The sequence below is a fragment of the Truncatella angustata genome (assembly GCF_020726525.1).
Source record: "Truncatella angustata strain MPI-SDFR-AT-0073 chromosome Unknown BKA67scaffold_7, whole genome shotgun sequence".
In the NCBI taxonomy this organism is placed as follows: domain Eukaryota; kingdom Fungi; phylum Ascomycota; class Sordariomycetes; order Amphisphaeriales; family Sporocadaceae; genus Truncatella; species Truncatella angustata.
In genome coordinates this window covers 1,798,851-1,817,487 of record NW_025763387.1, presented here as the reverse complement: position 1 = coordinate 1,817,487, position 18,637 = coordinate 1,798,851, and the positions used below count along the sequence as shown (strand labels likewise).

At 47.7% G+C, this 18,637-nt stretch overlaps 6 protein-coding genes across 6 annotated transcripts; 3 read left to right on the top strand and 3 right to left on the bottom strand.

The window, feature by feature from the left end:
• Window positions 1–1,565: 1,565 nt before the first annotated feature.
• BKA67DRAFT_661776 (uncharacterized protein) lies at window positions 1,566–2,468 on the top strand (the record flags this gene model as incomplete). Its single annotated transcript, XM_046107880.1, has 1 exon — window positions 1,566–2,468. One exon carries the CDS (start codon window positions 1,566–1,568, stop codon window positions 2,466–2,468), a length of 903 nt encoding a protein of 300 aa, XP_045955332.1.
• Window positions 2,469–3,507: 1,039 nt separating this feature from the next.
• On the top strand, window positions 3,508–6,139 carry BKA67DRAFT_681924 (HET domain protein; the record flags this gene model as incomplete). The annotated part of the gene is made up of 2 exons (XM_046108934.1): window positions 3,508–3,678; window positions 3,868–6,139. The coding sequence occupies 2 exons, from the start codon at window positions 3,508–3,510 to the stop codon at window positions 5,761–5,763; spliced, it is 2,067 nt and encodes a 688-aa protein (XP_045955331.1). The 3' UTR covers window positions 5,764–6,139.
• A 377-nt stretch (window positions 6,140–6,516) lies between these two features.
• On the top strand, window positions 6,517–8,325 carry BKA67DRAFT_522626 (major facilitator superfamily domain-containing protein; the record flags this gene model as incomplete). The annotated part of the gene is made up of 5 exons (XM_046098389.1): window positions 6,517–7,008; window positions 7,076–7,206; window positions 7,290–7,722; window positions 7,779–7,872; window positions 8,036–8,325. 5 exons carry the CDS (start codon window positions 6,517–6,519, stop codon window positions 8,323–8,325), a joined length of 1,440 nt encoding a protein of 479 aa, XP_045955330.1.
• Window positions 8,326–8,537: 212 nt separating this feature from the next.
• On the bottom strand, window positions 8,538–9,477 carry BKA67DRAFT_661773 (aquaporin-like protein; the record flags this gene model as incomplete). Its single annotated transcript, XM_046107879.1, has 3 exons — window positions 8,538–8,746; window positions 8,810–9,113; window positions 9,166–9,477. 3 exons carry the CDS (start codon window positions 9,475–9,477, stop codon window positions 8,538–8,540), a joined length of 825 nt encoding a protein of 274 aa, XP_045955329.1.
• A 2,319-nt stretch (window positions 9,478–11,796) lies between these two features.
• Window positions 11,797–12,846, bottom strand: BKA67DRAFT_661772 (beta-lactamase-like protein; the record flags this gene model as incomplete). Its single annotated transcript, XM_046107878.1, has 1 exon — window positions 11,797–12,846. The coding sequence occupies one exon, from the start codon at window positions 12,844–12,846 to the stop codon at window positions 11,797–11,799; it is 1,050 nt and encodes a 349-aa protein (XP_045955328.1).
• A 2,572-nt stretch (window positions 12,847–15,418) lies between these two features.
• On the bottom strand, window positions 15,419–17,911 carry BKA67DRAFT_575935 (amidase signature domain-containing protein). Its single transcript, XM_046103535.1, has 5 exons — window positions 17,272–17,911; window positions 16,834–17,217; window positions 16,719–16,786; window positions 16,165–16,669; window positions 15,419–16,100 (listed from the first exon to the last, which is right to left on the bottom strand). Exons 1-5 carry the CDS (start codon window positions 17,590–17,592, stop codon window positions 15,702–15,704), a joined length of 1,677 nt encoding a protein of 558 aa, XP_045955327.1. The 5' UTR covers window positions 17,593–17,911; the 3' UTR covers window positions 15,419–15,701.
• Window positions 17,912–18,637: the final 726 nt, after the last annotated feature.

Here is an 18,637-nt window from a genome sequence, read left to right as displayed (position 1 = left end):
ATAATGAACTACGGTCTTGGGGACTAATATTATATGCCGTTAATAAAACATTGCAACCAATTCGCTTGAGCTTCCACTGCACAAGTGGCAGCCGCAACATTGCATAGCCCGCCTACTATCAGCCTAAAGTTAGTGCAAGCCTACCAGGGTTTGTGACGATGCACCCCTGTCAACTGGCGTGCCGGGTGTTTTTCCACTTCCAATGCAATCATGAATTTCTCTCGGTTTTCGCATGCCTCTTCAGCCTCGCTGGGTAACAGAAACTTTTGAATCTGGCAATTTTTCTGGACGTGATGCACGAAACGATCGACGCCTCTGAGGCCATTTGCATGGAACGCATGAACTTGCATGCGGCTAGCATGTCCATCTTCGTGAGTCATCAAGCCACAAAACGTCCATTTCATTGTGAAGGATACACAGCATTGCTTTTCCTGACGGCATCTGGGCCTCGTTTGTTGTCGGTGAATTTGAGTGGTCGAAGTCGTAGAATGAAGTCACTGCACGCAATTCTGCCCGTTTGTCGTGAGTCTCGCCAATGCGAAATCAAATGAATGCGCGACTCACCTACGCGACAGCTGCGCGAGACTTTGTGACGGAGCTCCACTGGTTCATGCGACCACTAAAAGCCGGCGTGTTGCACCCGAAGGACAAACCCGTCGCCAATGCGATCAATTGCGAACCATTTGGGGGCCGAAACCCCCAAGATTCGAGGCGGACAAGGCAACCCTATCTAGGTGGTTTTCGGTGAAGGGAATGGTATCGTCAGTTCCTTGATCCGAGTTGGTGGGCAGAATCAAGTGTCGCTCTGCTTCTACTCCCGCCTTTTCCAGATGCCTTGCCATTCATGCTGTCACGCTCGCTGTTGTGCAAGCAACCGCGGCGTCATTTTCAGATGGTTCTGGAGACCATTTTCCTGCACCGCTCTCGGGGATAGTGGGGCTTGTACACTTACACCTAGATTCCGTGAATATGTCTGGGTAGGTATTGAGGCTCATTCCCGCGGAAGGATGCGCTATCTTACAGACAAAGCTTCTCAGCCATACTTCCCAGGTGGGTAAGAGGCAGCCAACCAGCATTAATCGATGTCGGTACAGAGTACTGATACCTGGATTATCTACATTACTTTCCTTTGGGAATATGCTGTCACATCACAGTGCGGACTGTGGACTAACCTACCCATAGTAACCAGAGTGTGAAGGCAGCAGTTCTCCTTCCTCCACTGATTGATCAAATAAGAATACATGCCTGGCTCGCATATGAGCATGACTTTCTAGTTTCTTCTCATTTCTCATTTCTCGCATTTGTCTTTCGTGACCAATCCCAATTATCGTTATGCTCCGTTGCGCATTTTTGGAGTGTCATTTGTCTCTAATATTTATACTCTCCACAGCCCACACCAAGCCTGGCCCCCGGTGATCTCATCCCACATCTGCCTATAGCCTTACCACATTTCCACCTTCGATTCGTTTACATCACATCCGCCCTGCTCCCAATCATCTCATAGTTATTGGGCGCCGCTACAGCTATCTCGGTGTGACCATCAAACCAGCTTACATATTAACACAATGTCTACGCCCGGCAGAAACCTCCGGTTCGGGGCTTCACCTCGAAGTCAAGATTCAGGACTTGGTTCGTCGACCGAACAGGCTCATGTAGGGGGAAGATCTGATCGGTTGTTCACAGCTCAAGACTTCGACCATCAACGGTTCAGTGTCCACGCCTTGCAAGAAGCTTTGGGTGCTTCCAATGAGACCGTCGACAAGTACAAAAAGAAATCTGCAGAGTTGGACAAAGATTTGTCCACAGCCAGGAGAACTGTTCGTGAACAGGAGGCAACAATACGAGGCCTCGTGACAGAGAATAGCACTTTGAAGGACGACAAAGTCTTGTTGCAACATCAACTCACAGAGCTGAGGAATGATTACGATGATCTGTCGCAAGAAAACTTCGATCTGCGTCAACAGTCATTGGGACCGGCCGATTCTGACTACATGATGACAAGCGGATCAGGAGAGTCTCTAAATAACCTGGAGAGATCTAGGAGCAAGAGGCACCACAGCAAGCACGGGAACAAAAACATGACAGATCGTTTGAAGGAGCGAATCAACAAAGGCAACCCTGAATCCGAAGCATCTTCTTCGAAGTCCCGCAAGGATCCTGAGAAGAAGAAAGAACATCGTCGCAGTGAAAGCAAGACTCGCAGGTCCTACGAGGAGCCACCTGCAGACCGTCAGCTGAGAGACAAGACGAGGCCACCAGTAACCACAAGGGCTTATGAAGGCAATTACACCACAACCTCTGGAATTGGGTCTCCTATATCGTCGCGACTGAGTTCATCGATCATGGCACCCAGATCAAGCCAAGCAACTACTTCTATTTATAAGCCCACTCAAACTACAGGTGACTACTTCCCTCAGCCTTTGTCGCCAGAAAAGCACCACAGCGAGCGTGGCAGACGTCACCACTAAATCGACGTCAGCCCTGTGTGCGCTCCACTTATTGGGACTATATCATCATAGCGAACACAAGCGTCCTTCCCAACTCGTTTCGTCCGATCGATACAAGCACTCATCACACCGCGGCGTCTGAACATTTAACATGTACTGCAATACACTGAATAACACGTTTTCTTATACACCATCAACACGGCTCGCGCCTGCCCTGCAGTATACCCCCACAACAAACTCCCTTTCTGATTTCTTCTCTGATAAGTGGTTTCTGTTAAAATATTTCAACGGCGCATCAAGGTCAACGGCGCATGAGAACGGAACTGGCTTTGCAAGGTCATGTGATAAGGAATGATTTTGGGCGTCGGACATCAGGCTCCATTGTTTTCGAGCAGTATTGCTTACTAAGGATTAGAAAACACGTTTTTCTGTCCAAGTTAGCTTTACCTTCTTTGCTCATTTTGGATAGACTCTACCAAAAATGAATAAATTGTATACAATTCCCTTAGTCTCCACGATATCTTGTCGGGCTGCACACTGATCTATGCAAGGGAATTTCCCCGCCAGATTGATAATTAAGTAACCTAGTCTAGTCTTTTTCCTGGTTTGGGCTAGACTGAGCTCAGCTTACAGTAGTACACGGGCGCAAGAACAAGCTGAGCACCGTTGCGCGGTAAGCCGTCGATACAAAAATTCACGAAGTCGCACAAGTTCAAGTATTCACTAGCCTCACTGCCAGAATCCTTCTTATTATATATTATGCTGATGACTACTTCCTGACAGGACGTGCTAAATCTGGTAAGTTTAGGATTATTCTATGTCGTATCGGTGGAAGATTGTCAAATGATTTCTTGCACACCCTTCGCGAACTTTTGTTTGCGCCACTTGCGCGGGTACTGTACCACTGTCACGAGTGCTTCAGAATTGCACACTAGCTAAGCCACGATCTCTTCCTAAGACTTGCTCATAGAAAAAGTTTGGGATTTGTGCAGGCCAGCAAGTCATATTGTTTCTTCTTGAAGTGTCGGCTTGAACATGCTGTGGGATACCATTCTCTATTATGGACTATTCTTACGAGCCTCTGCCGCCCATCAATGAGGTTGGCCAGACTCCTTCATTCACACGCCTTATGTTACTCGCTCCCGGTATCGGTGATCATCCACTGGAATGCAGCTTGATCGTGATTGATCCGGCGAATAGCCCTCTGCAATATGAGGCATTGTCTTATGTTGTAAGAGTTTTGGTTTCATTTCGTTATATCTCCTAGTGTAGGCTGCCTATATACCGCATGACAGCTTGACTATCAGAGTGGTTCAATGGCAGACGACTTCGCCAACAAGCGAATCTGTGTTGAGGTTTGCCAACGAACAGCGTTGCCCTTCTCGAATAGCCACCTGGTATCTAATGTTCATGGTTGTAGTGGGGGACTGAAAGAGCGCCGACGCCAATTAGATGTGGCAATGGAATCATTGGAATTACACTAAACTTGGAGCGAGCTCTGAAGGATCTGCGAGTGCCGCATCAGACACGGCCACTATGGGTAGACGCTCTTTGCACCAACCAGAAGGATCTGGATGAACGTGCACGACAAGTCGCGTACATGAGACAAGTCTATAAACATGCTCGCAGGGTCGTTGTGTGGTTGGGACCATTGGATGGCATTCGTAGCCGAGCGATCATGCGGGCTCAGGAATTATGTGCTTTCCGTGCGATGCTGATGGAGACCACATTTCCGGATTCGAATCATGTTGGCGAGTCCCCCTCGGTAACGCCCGAGATTGAAGTTATTTTGCTGGATGCCTTGAACGCCGAATCAGAACATGCGTCGGCGGAAGCACTAATGCAGCTTTTCGAGAGCGATTACTTCAAACGCGTGTGGTGCATCCAGGAGGTCGTGGCATCGCGTTCCGCCATTGCGAAAAGCGGTGATATGGAAATGGATTTTTATGAGCTCTTATCCATCATCAAACTCATCCTCACGAAGCAGATCGTTGATCGTCGTGGACCGGCCTTCCCACCCAACACTTTGCAGTTCTGGGTTACGGTGCTTATCCAACGAGACCGTTCGTATTACCCAAACGCTCTGAAGGTCGAAAACTCCTTGGGCAAGATGCTCAATGTCCTCATGGGTATACGAGATTTTCAGTCCACAGATCCTAGGGATCGGTTGTTTGCTATCTTAGGTATCACAGACGAGGGTCTCCAGCCAGTCCTTGCCAACATGGAAGTTATGGGTCGGCCCAATGCGAAAAGGTTGGGCATGATGCACAAAGCTGTCGCTTGGGTTGCTGACAAAGCGAACTCAAGCAGACCGGGTATAGATTTCGGTCGGAACCCAGCTTTGAAGCCCTGTTATACCAAACCGGCGATGGAAATATACCGAAACTTCACTCGATATATGGTCCGTAAGCAACCACGTTTACTGGACATTCTGTCACATGTTCAACACACAAAAGACCCCAATGGAGAGCCGTATCCATCCTGGGTGCCAAAGTTTGACACTCCCAGATCTGTTAGCTATTTCCCGCAACAGCTCTACCTGGCTGGGGTGCCTTATACGGGCCATTATCGCTATTTCGCGGAGTTACATGACTGCCCATTGAGGGGCGAAGCGGTGGAGCCGAATGTATTGCAACTGGATGGATTCATATTCGACCAAGTGGTTGCAGTAACAGCGCCGACCAACTATACACTCCATGATGATACACCAGTGGAGAATATGTGGAGCCAACTTTTTGGGGTGCCGCTGTTTCCTCGGTCCGGGTTGCGATACGCGGATGGGAAAGAGCAAGCTGATGCCGCCTTCTTTGCCACCCTATCGGCTGGAGCATTCGGACCCGCGCTCAATTTGAGCGACCAAATCCGCAAAGCCGGATTGGAACATGAGAGGCTTGAAAGCATCGAATATTTGACTCAGCTCGGCAGAAACAACATTGTGCGCTGGCTGTTTCAATCGCGTGGATATCCGGTCAGCACATACCAAGACCTACTACCTTCAGGCGTATCGAATTTTGAGCAAGCCATGGGCGATGCCGACAGCTACCACCGTGGTTCCTGGAGTATGCTCCTCAACAGAAGGCTGTACCGTACCCGCGCGGGCTGGCTCGGACTTGGACCGAACGCTATGAGAGATGGGGATATCCTGGTCGTGCTATATGGGGGCAGCCTGCCGTTCGTACTCAGACCTACCGGCGACGACTGGCTGTATATAGGAGACACGTATGTGCACAACTCGGATCTGATGAACGGTCATCTTGTGGACAGGGTGCGAAGAGGTCAAAGAAGCCATCATCCAATGACGTTCAGGCTTGTATGAGACTTGTCGTCGTGACTCGTCATCATATCTTCTGCGATATAAATCGCACAATCCACTTCATACTTGTGTATGAGAGACGCATCGGCTGTTGATAGTTTGATGGACCGGAGTAAACAGAGGGATGAAAACTGTGGGTCTGTCAACAGTTCATCGCAATAACTGGCGTCTACGTTCATTCAATCAATCGAATAGTCGAATCTGCCCAAGCCATCGATACAGAAATTCGAAGTCGCATTAACTTAGACATGAACTGACGCAACTCTATTACCCCATGTTATCCACTATTGGTCTATTGGCTGTTCTATTAAGACTCAACTGGCCGACTTCAGTGGTTTCGAGGTTATTCCATCTCATACTAGCGGAGGCCTATCCGGAATCAATTGTAGCGAACGTGGAGCGTTTAGGAGCGCCACTTGCTTCCATTGTTATATTGCTTTATGCAGGATTAAGTCCGCTATATGTTTCACACAAATTCATCTACTGACTGTTATCTACAGAATCACTCGTCTGTCTTGTTTGGGTCCATTTAAATGACGTTGATTGATAGCCGACCTGGTCACATCATCATCCCGCCTCGGTTTAGTGGGTTGGGGGCCATGACGGAGTTCGGGATTGCGACAAGGAGTTTTGCGACAGGCACCCGCGCGTTTAGAATGCTGACAAGCTCAAGTAGTAACCAAGGTTGCTGCTACGCGATTTTTAACTGTATTCTTTTAGGGCTCTGCATTGTTACTTTCTAGAATCTGTGCTATAATGGGCCAACATACTGCGAAAGGGCGCGACGATGCTATTGAGGGCCGGCCTCTACTTTCGTCATCTGACGAAGTGCGGCCGAGCAGCCCAACGGACGCGTCCCCAACCCGTCATGTCTCGCGCTGCAGTTGGCCATGGATATATGTCATCTCCTTGTGCATAGGTGTCGCTGTGATATCTGATATAGGGGAGTCGCTCTTTGCTGCGCCCAGAGTCCGCCTCTTCGAGTCTGTCGCGTGCACCGATTATTACTCAACGGTGGACCCGTCGTTGATTGGCAGAGATGGCCAAGTTCCTGAACGTCTATGCAAGGTCGATCCGGTGCAAGATAAGGTCGCTTCAATACTCGGATGGCAGTTTTTCTTTGACAGTCTGCCGGCAATCCTACTTCCTGTGCCCTTTGGCTATCTCGCCGACCAATATGGCCGGAAATGGATCATGACCCTAGCAATGATGGGCTATTTACTTTCTTGTGCATGGCCACTGTTCGCCGTATGTTTCAACAATCCTGTCTGAAAACTCCTCCTATGATTTGATCAACTGACATCATGCTTATCAGTTGGGCGTGCTCCACTTGTCTTTGCGTTCTGTGTGGGCATCCTCACTCTTCTTCCTCATCTGTGGTGGACCGACTATAGCAACGACTATGCTCACTACCATTGTGGCGGATGTCGTGCCATCGGATTTCAGGTATATAGCCTCTTATTCCCCCGATCATAGTTTTGTGCTTGCAACCCGTGCCAGAACAGTGCATACTAACGTTAGTTACGTAGGAGTACTGCGTTCTTCTATCGATTTTGCGCAGACTTAGTAGCGGAACTCGTTGCGCCTCCTGTAGCCTCTGCATTGATGGCCAAGAGTTTATGGTCTCCACTCTTGCTAGCCTTGGCTTTTCAAGCCGTCGCCGTCTTGATGATGGCAGTCGCTGTACCAGAGACGTTGCCAGTCCCTTATGCACAAGACCACAGCTCGGAGACTGCGGACTCCCAATCTGCTACCAGTGTTCGGCAAATAGCTGGTGTAGGAACTCTATATGAGAAATGGCAGGAGCAAGTGCGCAAGGCAAGCGATTCATTTGTTTTCCTCACACGGGATGCTACTGTGGCTGCCTTAGTTTTTACATTTATGATATCTAAAGTTGGACGGCAGGCCAGCAATATCCTCTTCCAGTATGTGTCTAAAAGATACGGGTGGAGTTTATCCCAGGTAAGGATGTCACAACCGCTCGCGCGTAGTCTATTCTGACCATATCTTTGAAACAGGCGGGCATGCTCTTATCTTTGCGCGCGGCAGTAAACATTGTGCTGTTCACTGTCATACTTCCATCAATTGCAACTTTAGCTCTTTCCAGATGGGGTGCTGCACGGAAAGATCTTCTTGTCGCTCGAGGGAGTATCATTTTCATGGTTTTAGGTGCTTTCTCTCTATTTCTCGCACCTACGCCGGCTCTAATGATCTGTGGTATGTACATGTCTCCCTAATTGGTTTTTTCTACCCGGTAACTGATTACTTGTTACAGGTCTAATCCTTTTTACTCTTGGCACGGGTTTCCCACCAATACTTCGCAGCCTGGTAACTTCCTTGGTTGAGTCTCATCACGAGAGCAAGACCAGTGATATTGCTCGGTTGTATGCAGTGATTTCCGTCGTGGAAGGTATCGGGAGCCTTGTGGCGGCACCAGGTATGGCACTTGCTTTCCGCATTGGCATAAAATTGGGCCAAGAATGGCTAGGATTGCCCTTTGGTTTTGCTGGAGTACTTTTTGGCTTGGTTGCGATTATCGTGTTCAGCGTCAAAGTCAAAAATTGAACCCAGCAGGTTTACAATGATGGGAGTGCCGTAATTCATAGAACGTATAGATGTAGAGGTTCTACTTGTTCCTTTTTTGTTAATGCCATCATGCGGTCGGCGAATAAACCATGGCGTTCCGGTGTTCACCTTTTCCGATCGCTTCGTGTATAAGTGTATCGGCTCTACTGATTGTTGAGTCATCTGGTATGCTCCAGCCTACTGAGTGTATCTTATGCTTCATCTGGTTGAGAAGCATCTTGTCCTGGGTTCGCCTCTTCGTAGTGAGCCAATTTGACAAAACGGTAGTAGGCGGCAGCCAAAGCACCCCCCATGGCTGGACCTAAGCAATAAATCCAAAAATATCCAGGGAAACTTCTACCAGCTACTGCACATCCGAAACTACGGGCCGGGTTCAACGAACCTCCAGTATAGTAAACACCTAGGTGTGGTCAGCATTTAATTCCGCTGGCAAGAAGAAAGCAACACGTCAAGGTCCACATACCAGGCACTTCAGCTACAAAAAGAGCCAAGCCAATTCCCACGGGAGCAATGAAAGTATCTCGCGACTTTTCGATGGCTAGCATGAGAATCACAAAGACGAGATAAGACGTGAAGAACATTTCGGCGAAAAGTCCCTTTGCGATGCTCATGCCCGGGATGAGAGTAGTGTTGACAGAGCTAATGGACCCGGTGAACATGGCCTCTACGAGCCCTCCGGCACACATAGATGCGACGATCTGCGTTGGGACAAGGAAAGCAGCTCTAGCCCAAGGAAGTGCGCCCGCTATGCATAATCCGAGCGTTACCTTTGCAGAGAATTAGTCATCGATTGCTACATCTTGGCATGTCAAAACTTACAGCTGGGTTGAATAGGCCTCCACTGATTCGATAAAAAGCCCACACTGTGACCAACAACGAGAACCCATATGCATAGGCTACACATACTGTCTGTATGACTCCTGGTGTCTCGACTTGGGAGGTGTTGGACTGATTAACGACCATAAGGTGGCCAGCATAACCAAAGAAGAGAAAGAAGAAAGTGCCCACGAACTCGCCGGAAGCTGCCACGAGATGTGTCTGTAGAGTGGTAAGATGCCACTGCTTTTGATGTCGAATACGACTTTTGCGATCCTCCCAACGAGCCCTTCGCTTCATCTCATGACCGTCCATGATGATTATTGCAAGGCTATATTTGCTGCTTTTAGTATAATCCAAAGATTACGGTTTTCAAACACAAGTAGGCGTGCTATATGACGAGCCTTTTCCTATGTTTCTATAGGAAGATGTCAAAATCTGGAGTCGATGGTACACCATTTGTATTGCTTTCTATAAGATAGACCCGTATTGGTGCCCCCCCAATAAACGTATCCATGACGAACGGCTGCTTGCTACTGATCTTGATGATGTAGCCGGTTGGTAGTGCATGGAGAACATTTCTGCTAGTGGGTGGTCCAGTCCTCCGGTTTCAAGCTTTGCCCATTCACAGAGCACAACAGGGGGACTTAAGCTTCGGCGACCCGAGTTTAGTGTTGGATGCGGCGCTGGGAGTTGCATGGTTTTCTTTCCGCCCCTACATCATGCACGCTAATCGAGCGATCGGGGAGTTCCTCCGGATAACAGCAGCTCTGGCAGGCAATTGAATTTTGCATGTTGATAAATACATCTAGCGTATTTCTAGTGTCCCCAGGAGGCCGGTGATACGAATCACGGATACAATTCGGCAATCCCATGAGTATGAGATATGTTTTAAAGAAATGTGGACTGAACCCCGTCAATTTGTTCATCAATTGCTCGTCGTTTTGCGTCAGTGATTTAAGGGAATATACTACCGACACATACAATGACGGATTGGTATATCATGATGTAGATTTAGTAGTAGTCACACTTCTCCTGCCGGATAACTTTTAAAGTGTCATTTTTTAAATAGTGTACGAACAAGAATTGGGCAAGTAGCCATAAATTTCATTACTTAGGAAGTAAACCTTCACTGTGTTGCCGTGACAAAGGAGCAGCTTTTTTGTTTGTGTCATTGTCGGCACATAAAGCCGCAATCGATGGTAAAGAAACCTACCCAAGCAGCTAGCTATACAAATAGCTATCTGAATATGCTGTTTGAATTCAACTCTGGATTTTGATCATCTCATTTCAATCCTAACCTACCATCAATCTCAGGAACGTTATATCGTCATGGTATCCTTGACGGTTGAGGGTATACAAGGGCCAGCACTTGAATGGCGACGGTATGCGGAGAACCCCCGGATGCTTAATCGTATGGTCAGGGACGAAACACGACTGATTAAGCGTGACACCCGTCGAAACGGTAGCCTGGACTCGAAAAGAGTCGAGAAACTGTTGATCACAACCCGTTACTTAGCGTCGCGCCAACATATTAATCAAAATGGTTGGGATTCGATCGAATCGCTAATCGATTGGCTTAAGCTCCGCTGTCGGGAACTATGGATAATGGTTGACAGCTCAGATTCCGGAGATGAAGATGTTTCCCATATCAAACTCAAGGGCGAGTATAGTGAGGTCTCTATGATGCTGCTTCAGGCCAGATGGGAGCAGCAGGCGCCCAGTAGCGTTGAATTGTAGATCAGCCACTGCGTAAGGAATTCATGGCTACAGTACTACATAGGCTAATATAACGAAATGTTCGGAATTATAGACTGATACTGCGGGTTTCGAGCTGCATTAGTCGTGTGTCGCTCGATTCATGGACGCCAATGCTTAGCACTGCACGATGATGTGATAAGACACGGACTGATGAATCCCCATGGGATCGATCGTTGTGAGGCCCTGCATTGTTTGAATGATCTCCTGGGGAACACTGAAAACACCGTATCGAGCATTTATCGGATGACTAGGCATCATGAAATGTTCTAGCCAGAAGACCGAAGAGTAGATAATCAGGCGGATCGAAGGCAGTGGGCGCCATTGAGGCATCTTTGGGAACAAAGAAGTGAAGTCTGCCATGAATGTCAATTCGTTCATTTCGAATATACCTGCTGGACTTTTTAGGATCCAGTCGTGTCATATGTGACTTCGCAGCAGCCCCAATAGGCAGAACCAAACCATCTGCCAAGTTCTACAGATGTCATACACAAGCTTCATAGCAGATAGAAATTGGCTTATTTTCTTCATCTTTTTCCTTTTCAGTTTTCCCCACTCCATTTGTCTATACAACCAGAGGGCTGTATTGAATGGCCATCCCGCGAGTTACAATATTGAACATCTCTTTGACAGCCTTCCGATTTTTTTTCAGGAGTGATATCACTTCAAGGGTCTAGTTATGACGCCTGAAGGTCAAACGCCGAAAGCCCATTTTCGGCCACCAGCGTATGGCGCGTCTGCACTCATGAATTCCTGGCATAGCATTGCACTTAAAAACAACCACAAACATTATTGCTCGACTCTAAAGTGCGAATATATCCTCTTGCGATTATGACAACGCTGAAGATCGACAGCCGCAAGCCCTGTTGACATAAGCTACAGCGACAAAATCTGGCCCTCTCGTGCCGCCTGGACTCTCACACACAGTGCCATTGTCTTGAGATATCTTAGATACGCCTCATCCCCAATGACGAAAGGGTTCGCCTCATCGCAATTAGAGGGCCCGCATGGACGATGTCTCAAGAGATCAAAGTTGTATAGCGACTTGTCTTGAGTTTGGTGGTTTGCAATCAACGTGTCCGCTCCCCTTAGAATAGCATGATTCGAGAACTTTTCATAGGACCCGATCTGCTCTTCTTTCGCCGACGCATTGCTTGGAACCCCGCCGCCGCCGTAAATCGCGGCTACATGAGGTGATCCGTGATCATATACATTGAAGAAGAAGCTTACAGTCCCCGGCGTGTGGCCGGGCGTGGCGATAAAGCTAAAAGTAGTGTTGCCAATGGTCAGATCCTGTCCATCCTCAATGGTTATGTTTCTCTCTGGAGGTACGAGTCCTTGGGGCGCAATAGGATCATCAGCCATGGTGTCCCAAGCTACCGACGAAGCATAAATAGGCATGCCGAAGGTATCTTGAAGAAAACGTGCACCGCCATAGTGATCAGCGTGTTCATGTGTGATGATCACGGCAGCAATTTCAGAGCCATTGTAACCAAAATATTCCAGGCCCGATAAAACAACCCGTGCGGCCTCTTGCGGATTATCTTGGGTGTCAATCAGTACTAGTCCGGCGCCTGTGTCGATAGCCCAAGAGGACACATAAGAGGAACCGACGAAGAAGACCGAATCGAACGGCTGGGTTGGTTGTACGAAACCATCCGCTTGCGCTAGATCGCCTAACTTGTCGTAGATCTGCGAGCGAATGCAGCGATGCTCGAAAAACGGGTAGAGATCTTTGCCCGCCGTCTTCAATGCCTCATAAACGTACCGCGAAACATTCGCGGCCTGTTCATTAGGAAAGTCTGTCACGTTGTACCATTCCGTGAAGTTAGTCGTCGCGGCGTAAGTTGCAATAGCAGTATCTACCAGTGACAATACTGTCGTGTAAATCGCTAGTCGAATCACGCTGCTTACGAGTAGTCTCATCTTGGCTGAGCAGTTCAAAAATACAAGCATACATGATCTGTAATTAGCGTACTCGAACCGCTATATCCAGGGAAATGACATGATCTTATGTATGGAATATAAAATTGTGGGGACCCGGAGGACATTTCCGAGTCCGGACCGCAGCTGCTTGGTTCCCTTGGTTATATTAATTCTCAGTGGGTGAGGGAATCGGTAATCGAAGGGAGCCAATTGGCTGAAAATATCTTGATGATTCAACCCCTCAAGCTTCTATATTTCCGGAGCAATAGATCGACAGTGGTTTCACGCCCAAGAATAACGGAAAAGCATATGATTTGTGGCACCCTTGCCTTCCCCGGATATTGACTCCGCATCTCGGGGATGGGCCTCGGCGAAGTCGGGGAAGCCGTCTGGTGACTTGGGTGACTTGTAAAAACTATGCGGGGTGCAACTTGTCAGTGGCCATGGAAGTCGTCATTGACAAATACTTTCACTATGAGTAATATGGGAGGTTTCCAAAGGTCAAGAAATGGAAATGTTTCTGGCACGTTCATGTAAAGCACATCAACTCAAGTTTATGTGGCTAGCCATCGCTAACAGGGCACGCATCTCAATTATTTACCCATGCAGCAACTTCCACCATCAAAATAGCAAATCAACCTGAATTCTTTCAAATGCAAGTCAACCATTTCTTCGTTCTCAAATTACCATCATCTTTACTTGGTTAGTAAATACCCCACACATCCACATCCCCCATTATGCCATATCATAATATCAACAATCCAACTAGAAGAGCCCAAATGTTCCGACATTCAAGTGTAGATCTCGTCTGGCTCGCCTTCCTCCTCAATGTTTTCATTTCATGGACAGACGCAAATGTTAGGTGAATTCCTCCAGCCGCTGCGATGTGCTGTTCAAGTTCCGAAGGTAAATGCTAGCTCATTGCACCTGACACGAAGCAAGTGGAAGGGTTATGGCATGGTTCACCACCTCACATCTGGAGTTCACAGAGTAAAACAACATCAGGCCATATCATGCAGCCATGATGACGAACCATAACAGCAACAATGCAAGTTCAGTCGGATCCACCAACTTGACATGGGATCATTCCAACTTTCAGAATTTATCCAGCTCGACCGCTCAGGGTACCAACCATACAACTCCTACTCAAACACATCTATAGGTGGTTTTATTCTTTATTGATAGACACTAAGTCGCGCTTCCTAGTTAACGGTGGTTCCCATGGGCATAATGCACTGTGTATTGCTCTGGTGTTGTGTCGCTGTAATTTGAGAAACCAGGAACGCAGTCGGGCTGAGTGAAGATAGATTAAGTCAAAGATCGCACATTATGTCTGAATTTGACTCGAAAGACATAAAGTTGGGTGAAGAAAGCCATTGAGGGAGACACACATAGAAGAAATAATGGTATAAGCACAGAGGATAGCGGTAAAAATTCTGCACAACGAGTGATATGTAACGTATACAGAGATTCACGGAGGTTGCACTTGATTTCTGGTTGGATTTCCTCCAAGATAACGAGGAATGGTCTCGAAAGCTATCAAACTTGGTCGGTGCTTCTGTTGAGGACCAGCAGTATAACATAGGATTACATTGAATATTACACTAAGATAAGTGATATTTCGGTTGATACGACCTCGGGCATACACCACATCGAGTCGTTTCGAGCCAAACGGTTACAGAGCAATCCTGAACCGCCCAGCTTAGGGAGGAGACACTGTCTATTCGATGACAGGGCCCACTACAGACTCAGTCCACATCGGCAGAAAATATTCTAACCTAGAGTTTTAACGAGACCTGCATGCGAAGGAGAAAGAGCATTTCCTTCTGGCGGGGGCTCAGCATCGTCTGGCGCTATATTGCTTCGAAGCATTCCCATTCTCTCACCTCTATCATTATGAAGTGTAGTTAAGTGAGGCAGTTGAGGATTAGAATTTCTCCAAACGCGACCCTGATGGATCCAAATTAGGTATTAAAACAAAATTTGTTTAAGCTTTGCGAGCCTAAACGATCTATTCTTGGCCAATGTTGGCTAGTTGCCTTCGGTGTTCGGCGTAGTGCTCATGAAGACATGCTTCAATCATTGGTCAGGCGATGCATATAGTTTGCATGAAGGTTATTGGTTAGGCCAGCCGCCAAAGGTAATCTCCAGGAATTCCTTTATGGCTCTTACATTTAGAGCCGCCAACGAGCGTATTTCGAATACGATATAATTCTGATAAAACAACTGTTGTCGATACGGACTCACACAGTTTAGTTTGTCATTATCTGTGTAGATGAAAAATAAAAATCTGTTACCGTCACTGACCGTTTTGATTTTGGCGTTGGTATCGCTTACCCAGTCGTAACTGCATTTCAGAGCCTTCGAGCTACAGACGACATTTGCGCGACCAATTAGGGACAATCGCCTGTTCTATTAGCTAGATTCGGCGTTTCTGACTAGCTACACAACCAGTCGAGTAAAGCTGCTCGCAGGAACTCGGCTGACACGTTATGGGATCACAACGATATCATGTGATTAAGGGGTAGAAGATTGTCGCTTCTTATCGTGATCAAAATTCGTGGCTTGCTTGGCTATTCTTAGTTTTATTTTGGTACATGCTCTACCTCGAACCTTACTTGCAACACTGGCACGGTCTTGGTGTACTGCTTACACGACTATGAACGAAAATCCACTCCGCCACCGGCATCAAGGTGGTCTTCAAGCTCTTTCCAGGCCAGAGCCTCAATTTCCGACGCGTTTGGGGGACAACCACAGTGCTTTTGTCACTTGAATTAATTGCTCGATTTCTCAATGAAGTCAATCTGAAAAGTTCAAAGTGCCGAATTACACTACCAAACGCTGCTCTTAGCTGTTTATTTCCTCCCTAAAGCGCGTTCGACCTCGGCTAAAGCAGCAATAACCTTCTCATCGTGATATCTCCGGCCAACTATTTGCAGACTGATTGGTGCATCTAGATATTTTTCAGGACTATAAAGCTCGTAGCAGAACCTGTCTTGTTCATTCTTCGGCTTATATCCATCGTCCTTTTTGTCCTTTTCGGGGTCCACCGTGGAAACGGGGAAAACGACAGCTGGGTAATCCAGGAGATTCCACTGCGAAGTGTAACCCCAGTACCGCGATTGATCATGGGGGGTTGCGGCCCCAAATGAAGGAGGGCACAAGATAACATCAACCTCCCTTCCATTTTTACCGCCTAGATTATTCCAGTGGCTCGCATATCGCGCTCGATATTCTTCCCGCCTGGCGCAGAGCTGTCAATTGAACCATGATATTAGCGTCACCCTCCGCATCGGTTGAATTAAAGATGATACTCACCTGGAAAAGCCCAGCCATATCTAATTTGGCAACACTCTTCTGCTCTTGGATGATGAATTTCGTCAAAGGCAATATTGGCTCCCCACTCTCCTCTAAGAGGCGAAGTACCTCTTCGCCTCCATCTGGCCAGTACAGGGCTGCTGTGAGCTCCCAAGCCAACTGATGGTCCAATTCTTCACAGTCCCAGTCAACAACTTCCATGCCTGCGGAAATACACGCGTCCGCAACTTCACGAAGCGCTCTCGTCATTGGAGGATGGGGCTTGACCACACCGTCCCACCACTGCACCGCGATCTTCAGCGGGCGGTCAAAGCTGTGTGGGCTCCATTCTTTGACAAAGAGTGACGGGTCTAGCCGCCATGGTTTCATCCCAATCACTGTGCGCATGAACAATTCTAGTGAATCGCGATCAGTTGCCATAGGTCCCAAGGTGGGCAGGATGGCCTCCGTTCCGATCATGTGTATTGCGTCGACGCCAGCGCATGGCAAGCGGTGCGTTGATGGTCTGGTAGATGTTAGAGCACGACCGCTATACGTCGATTACCAGCACTGACTTGAACCCATATATGCCACAATGTGCAGCTGGACAACGGATGCTGCCACCGATGTCTCCTCCTATACCCTTTCCCGTTCAGTTGAATTGTCCAGTCGGAGCTCCAGAGTACATACCAAGAGACTACCACGCATGCCAATCAATGCAGCTTCACCTCCACTGCTGCCGCCACTGGTAAGATTCCGGTTGTACGGGTTGATTGTGCGACCAAAAATGTTATTGTTCGTCTCCAAATGCATGACTGTCTGTGGCTGCGTGGTGCGGGCGTAAAAAACGCAGCCAGAGTCCCAGAGAATGTCGTAGAGCACATTTGAGCCCTGTGGTTTGCCGATCCAAGCTACATACGAAGCGTTAGCCGTGCCGTTGGCGGATTTTGAACCATGGTGCTCTTTCGTGGAGATCGGCAGCCCGTGTAACGGTCCACACGGCTCCGGCAGGGAGTCGAGATAACGCGCTCTCTCGATCGCCTCATCCCAGAGTAAGTCGGTGAGACAATTAGTCTGAGACTGGTCAGCAACGCGTGAACGATATAACCCAGTAATATGAATACGTACAGCAGATTGGGCGAGAGCTGCTCGGCGCAGGAAAGCGCGTGTCACTTCCTCGGAGGAAACCTCCCGGGATCGCAGCCTCTCCAGAAGCTCAACAGCGGTATACTTCTCTGTGAGTTCTAGCTCCCTTGGTGTTAGGACTGCAACGGGCAAACTTGTAGAGTTTTGTGGTAAAACATCCGGTAGTCCTGACAGGGCTGGTTGAACTAGGCCGAGGCCTTGATGGCGAAATTCTTGGGCTTCCAGTACTCGATCCTGCCAGGTCTTTTGCGTAGACATGTTCACGTTCTGGTTCGGTTCCTGAAGTGCCAAAGGTTTAGACATAAGATCGTTGCAGTGCAGGGTGATTTCTACGGCGTAATCAATGTCCAAATTGAGTACAGTCTACAACCACAGAAATAACGAAAGCGATCGATCCGAAAGATAACAAGACCAATGGCTGCTCCGTAAAAGATTGAGGTACATGCAGCGAATCAATACCACAGATTGTTATCAATGCTTCCCCGCCGCGAGAGGGGTTCATGCAAGGCATTTGGCCTAAATGAGAAGTAACACAACAGCAGAATAACATGGATGGTGGGTACGTGACGCAAAAAAAGCCGTTGGCCGATGTTTGTAGATCTTGCGGATGGTCTTTTTATCGACGCTCGACTAATTGCGGTTCCGGTGAGCAGAGAACAATACATACACTCAAGCTGCTGATATAAGAATCACGAAGGCACAATAATTTGAGCGTTTATTAGTCTAGTGGAGACAAACCATCTTTTCCATATTTAACCTTTAACTACATATTGGAAACTAGTACCGATTTTAATGATGTTCGAGTATATTCCACATTATACCAGTGCAAAACCACCAAGGTCAATGGTATTCTTCGTGGACTTTTATATGCGCCACTTGGCACTCCACCTTGTGTGGTTGATCGCCCCACCGGGTGGCCCCGCCCCGTAGAGAGAGTATCAAGTATACTTCATTCAGCTCGAAGGTGTGATAGGACAAGTCCACCAGAACTAGATATCTTTGCGCAGCCTATAAGTCGCTCAAACGATTATAAAATACATATCCAAGAACATCGCACTATTATTGAATATCTAATCTATTTCAATAATAACTTTGGGTTTTTGCCTAGTTTGTTGAGCTGTCAAGGTTTTTTAGTACACAAGTGCACTTCGTGGGGATGGGGGCAACTTCCCAAACGGGCGACCTGGTAGCAAGATAATTTGAAGATTCACCAAGCCGTCAAAATATCCAAGTCCAACTTTAAGTAACATTACTTACCCGAAAAGCAAGGGTTCGATCCACCTTGTCTCCATGAAGTTCCGAGAGAATCGCTAAAATTGGGTCAGATATTCGTCCAGATCAAGGCTAA

Bases quoted from the DNA above. Each gene is read 5' to 3' on its own strand.
- BKA67DRAFT_575935 (XM_046103535.1), bottom strand. From the start codon at position 17,592: ATGTCTAAACCTTTGGCACTTCAGGAACCGAACCAGAACGTGAACATG. The intron at 17,218-17,271 runs GTACGTATTCAT...GACCAGTCTCAG, and splicing joins CAGCTCTCGCCCAATCTGCT to ACTAATTGTCTCACCGACTT. The intron at 16,101-16,164 runs GTGAGTATCATC...TTCAATTGACAG, and splicing joins ATATGGCTGGGCTTTTCCAG to CTCTGCGCCAGGCGGGAAGA.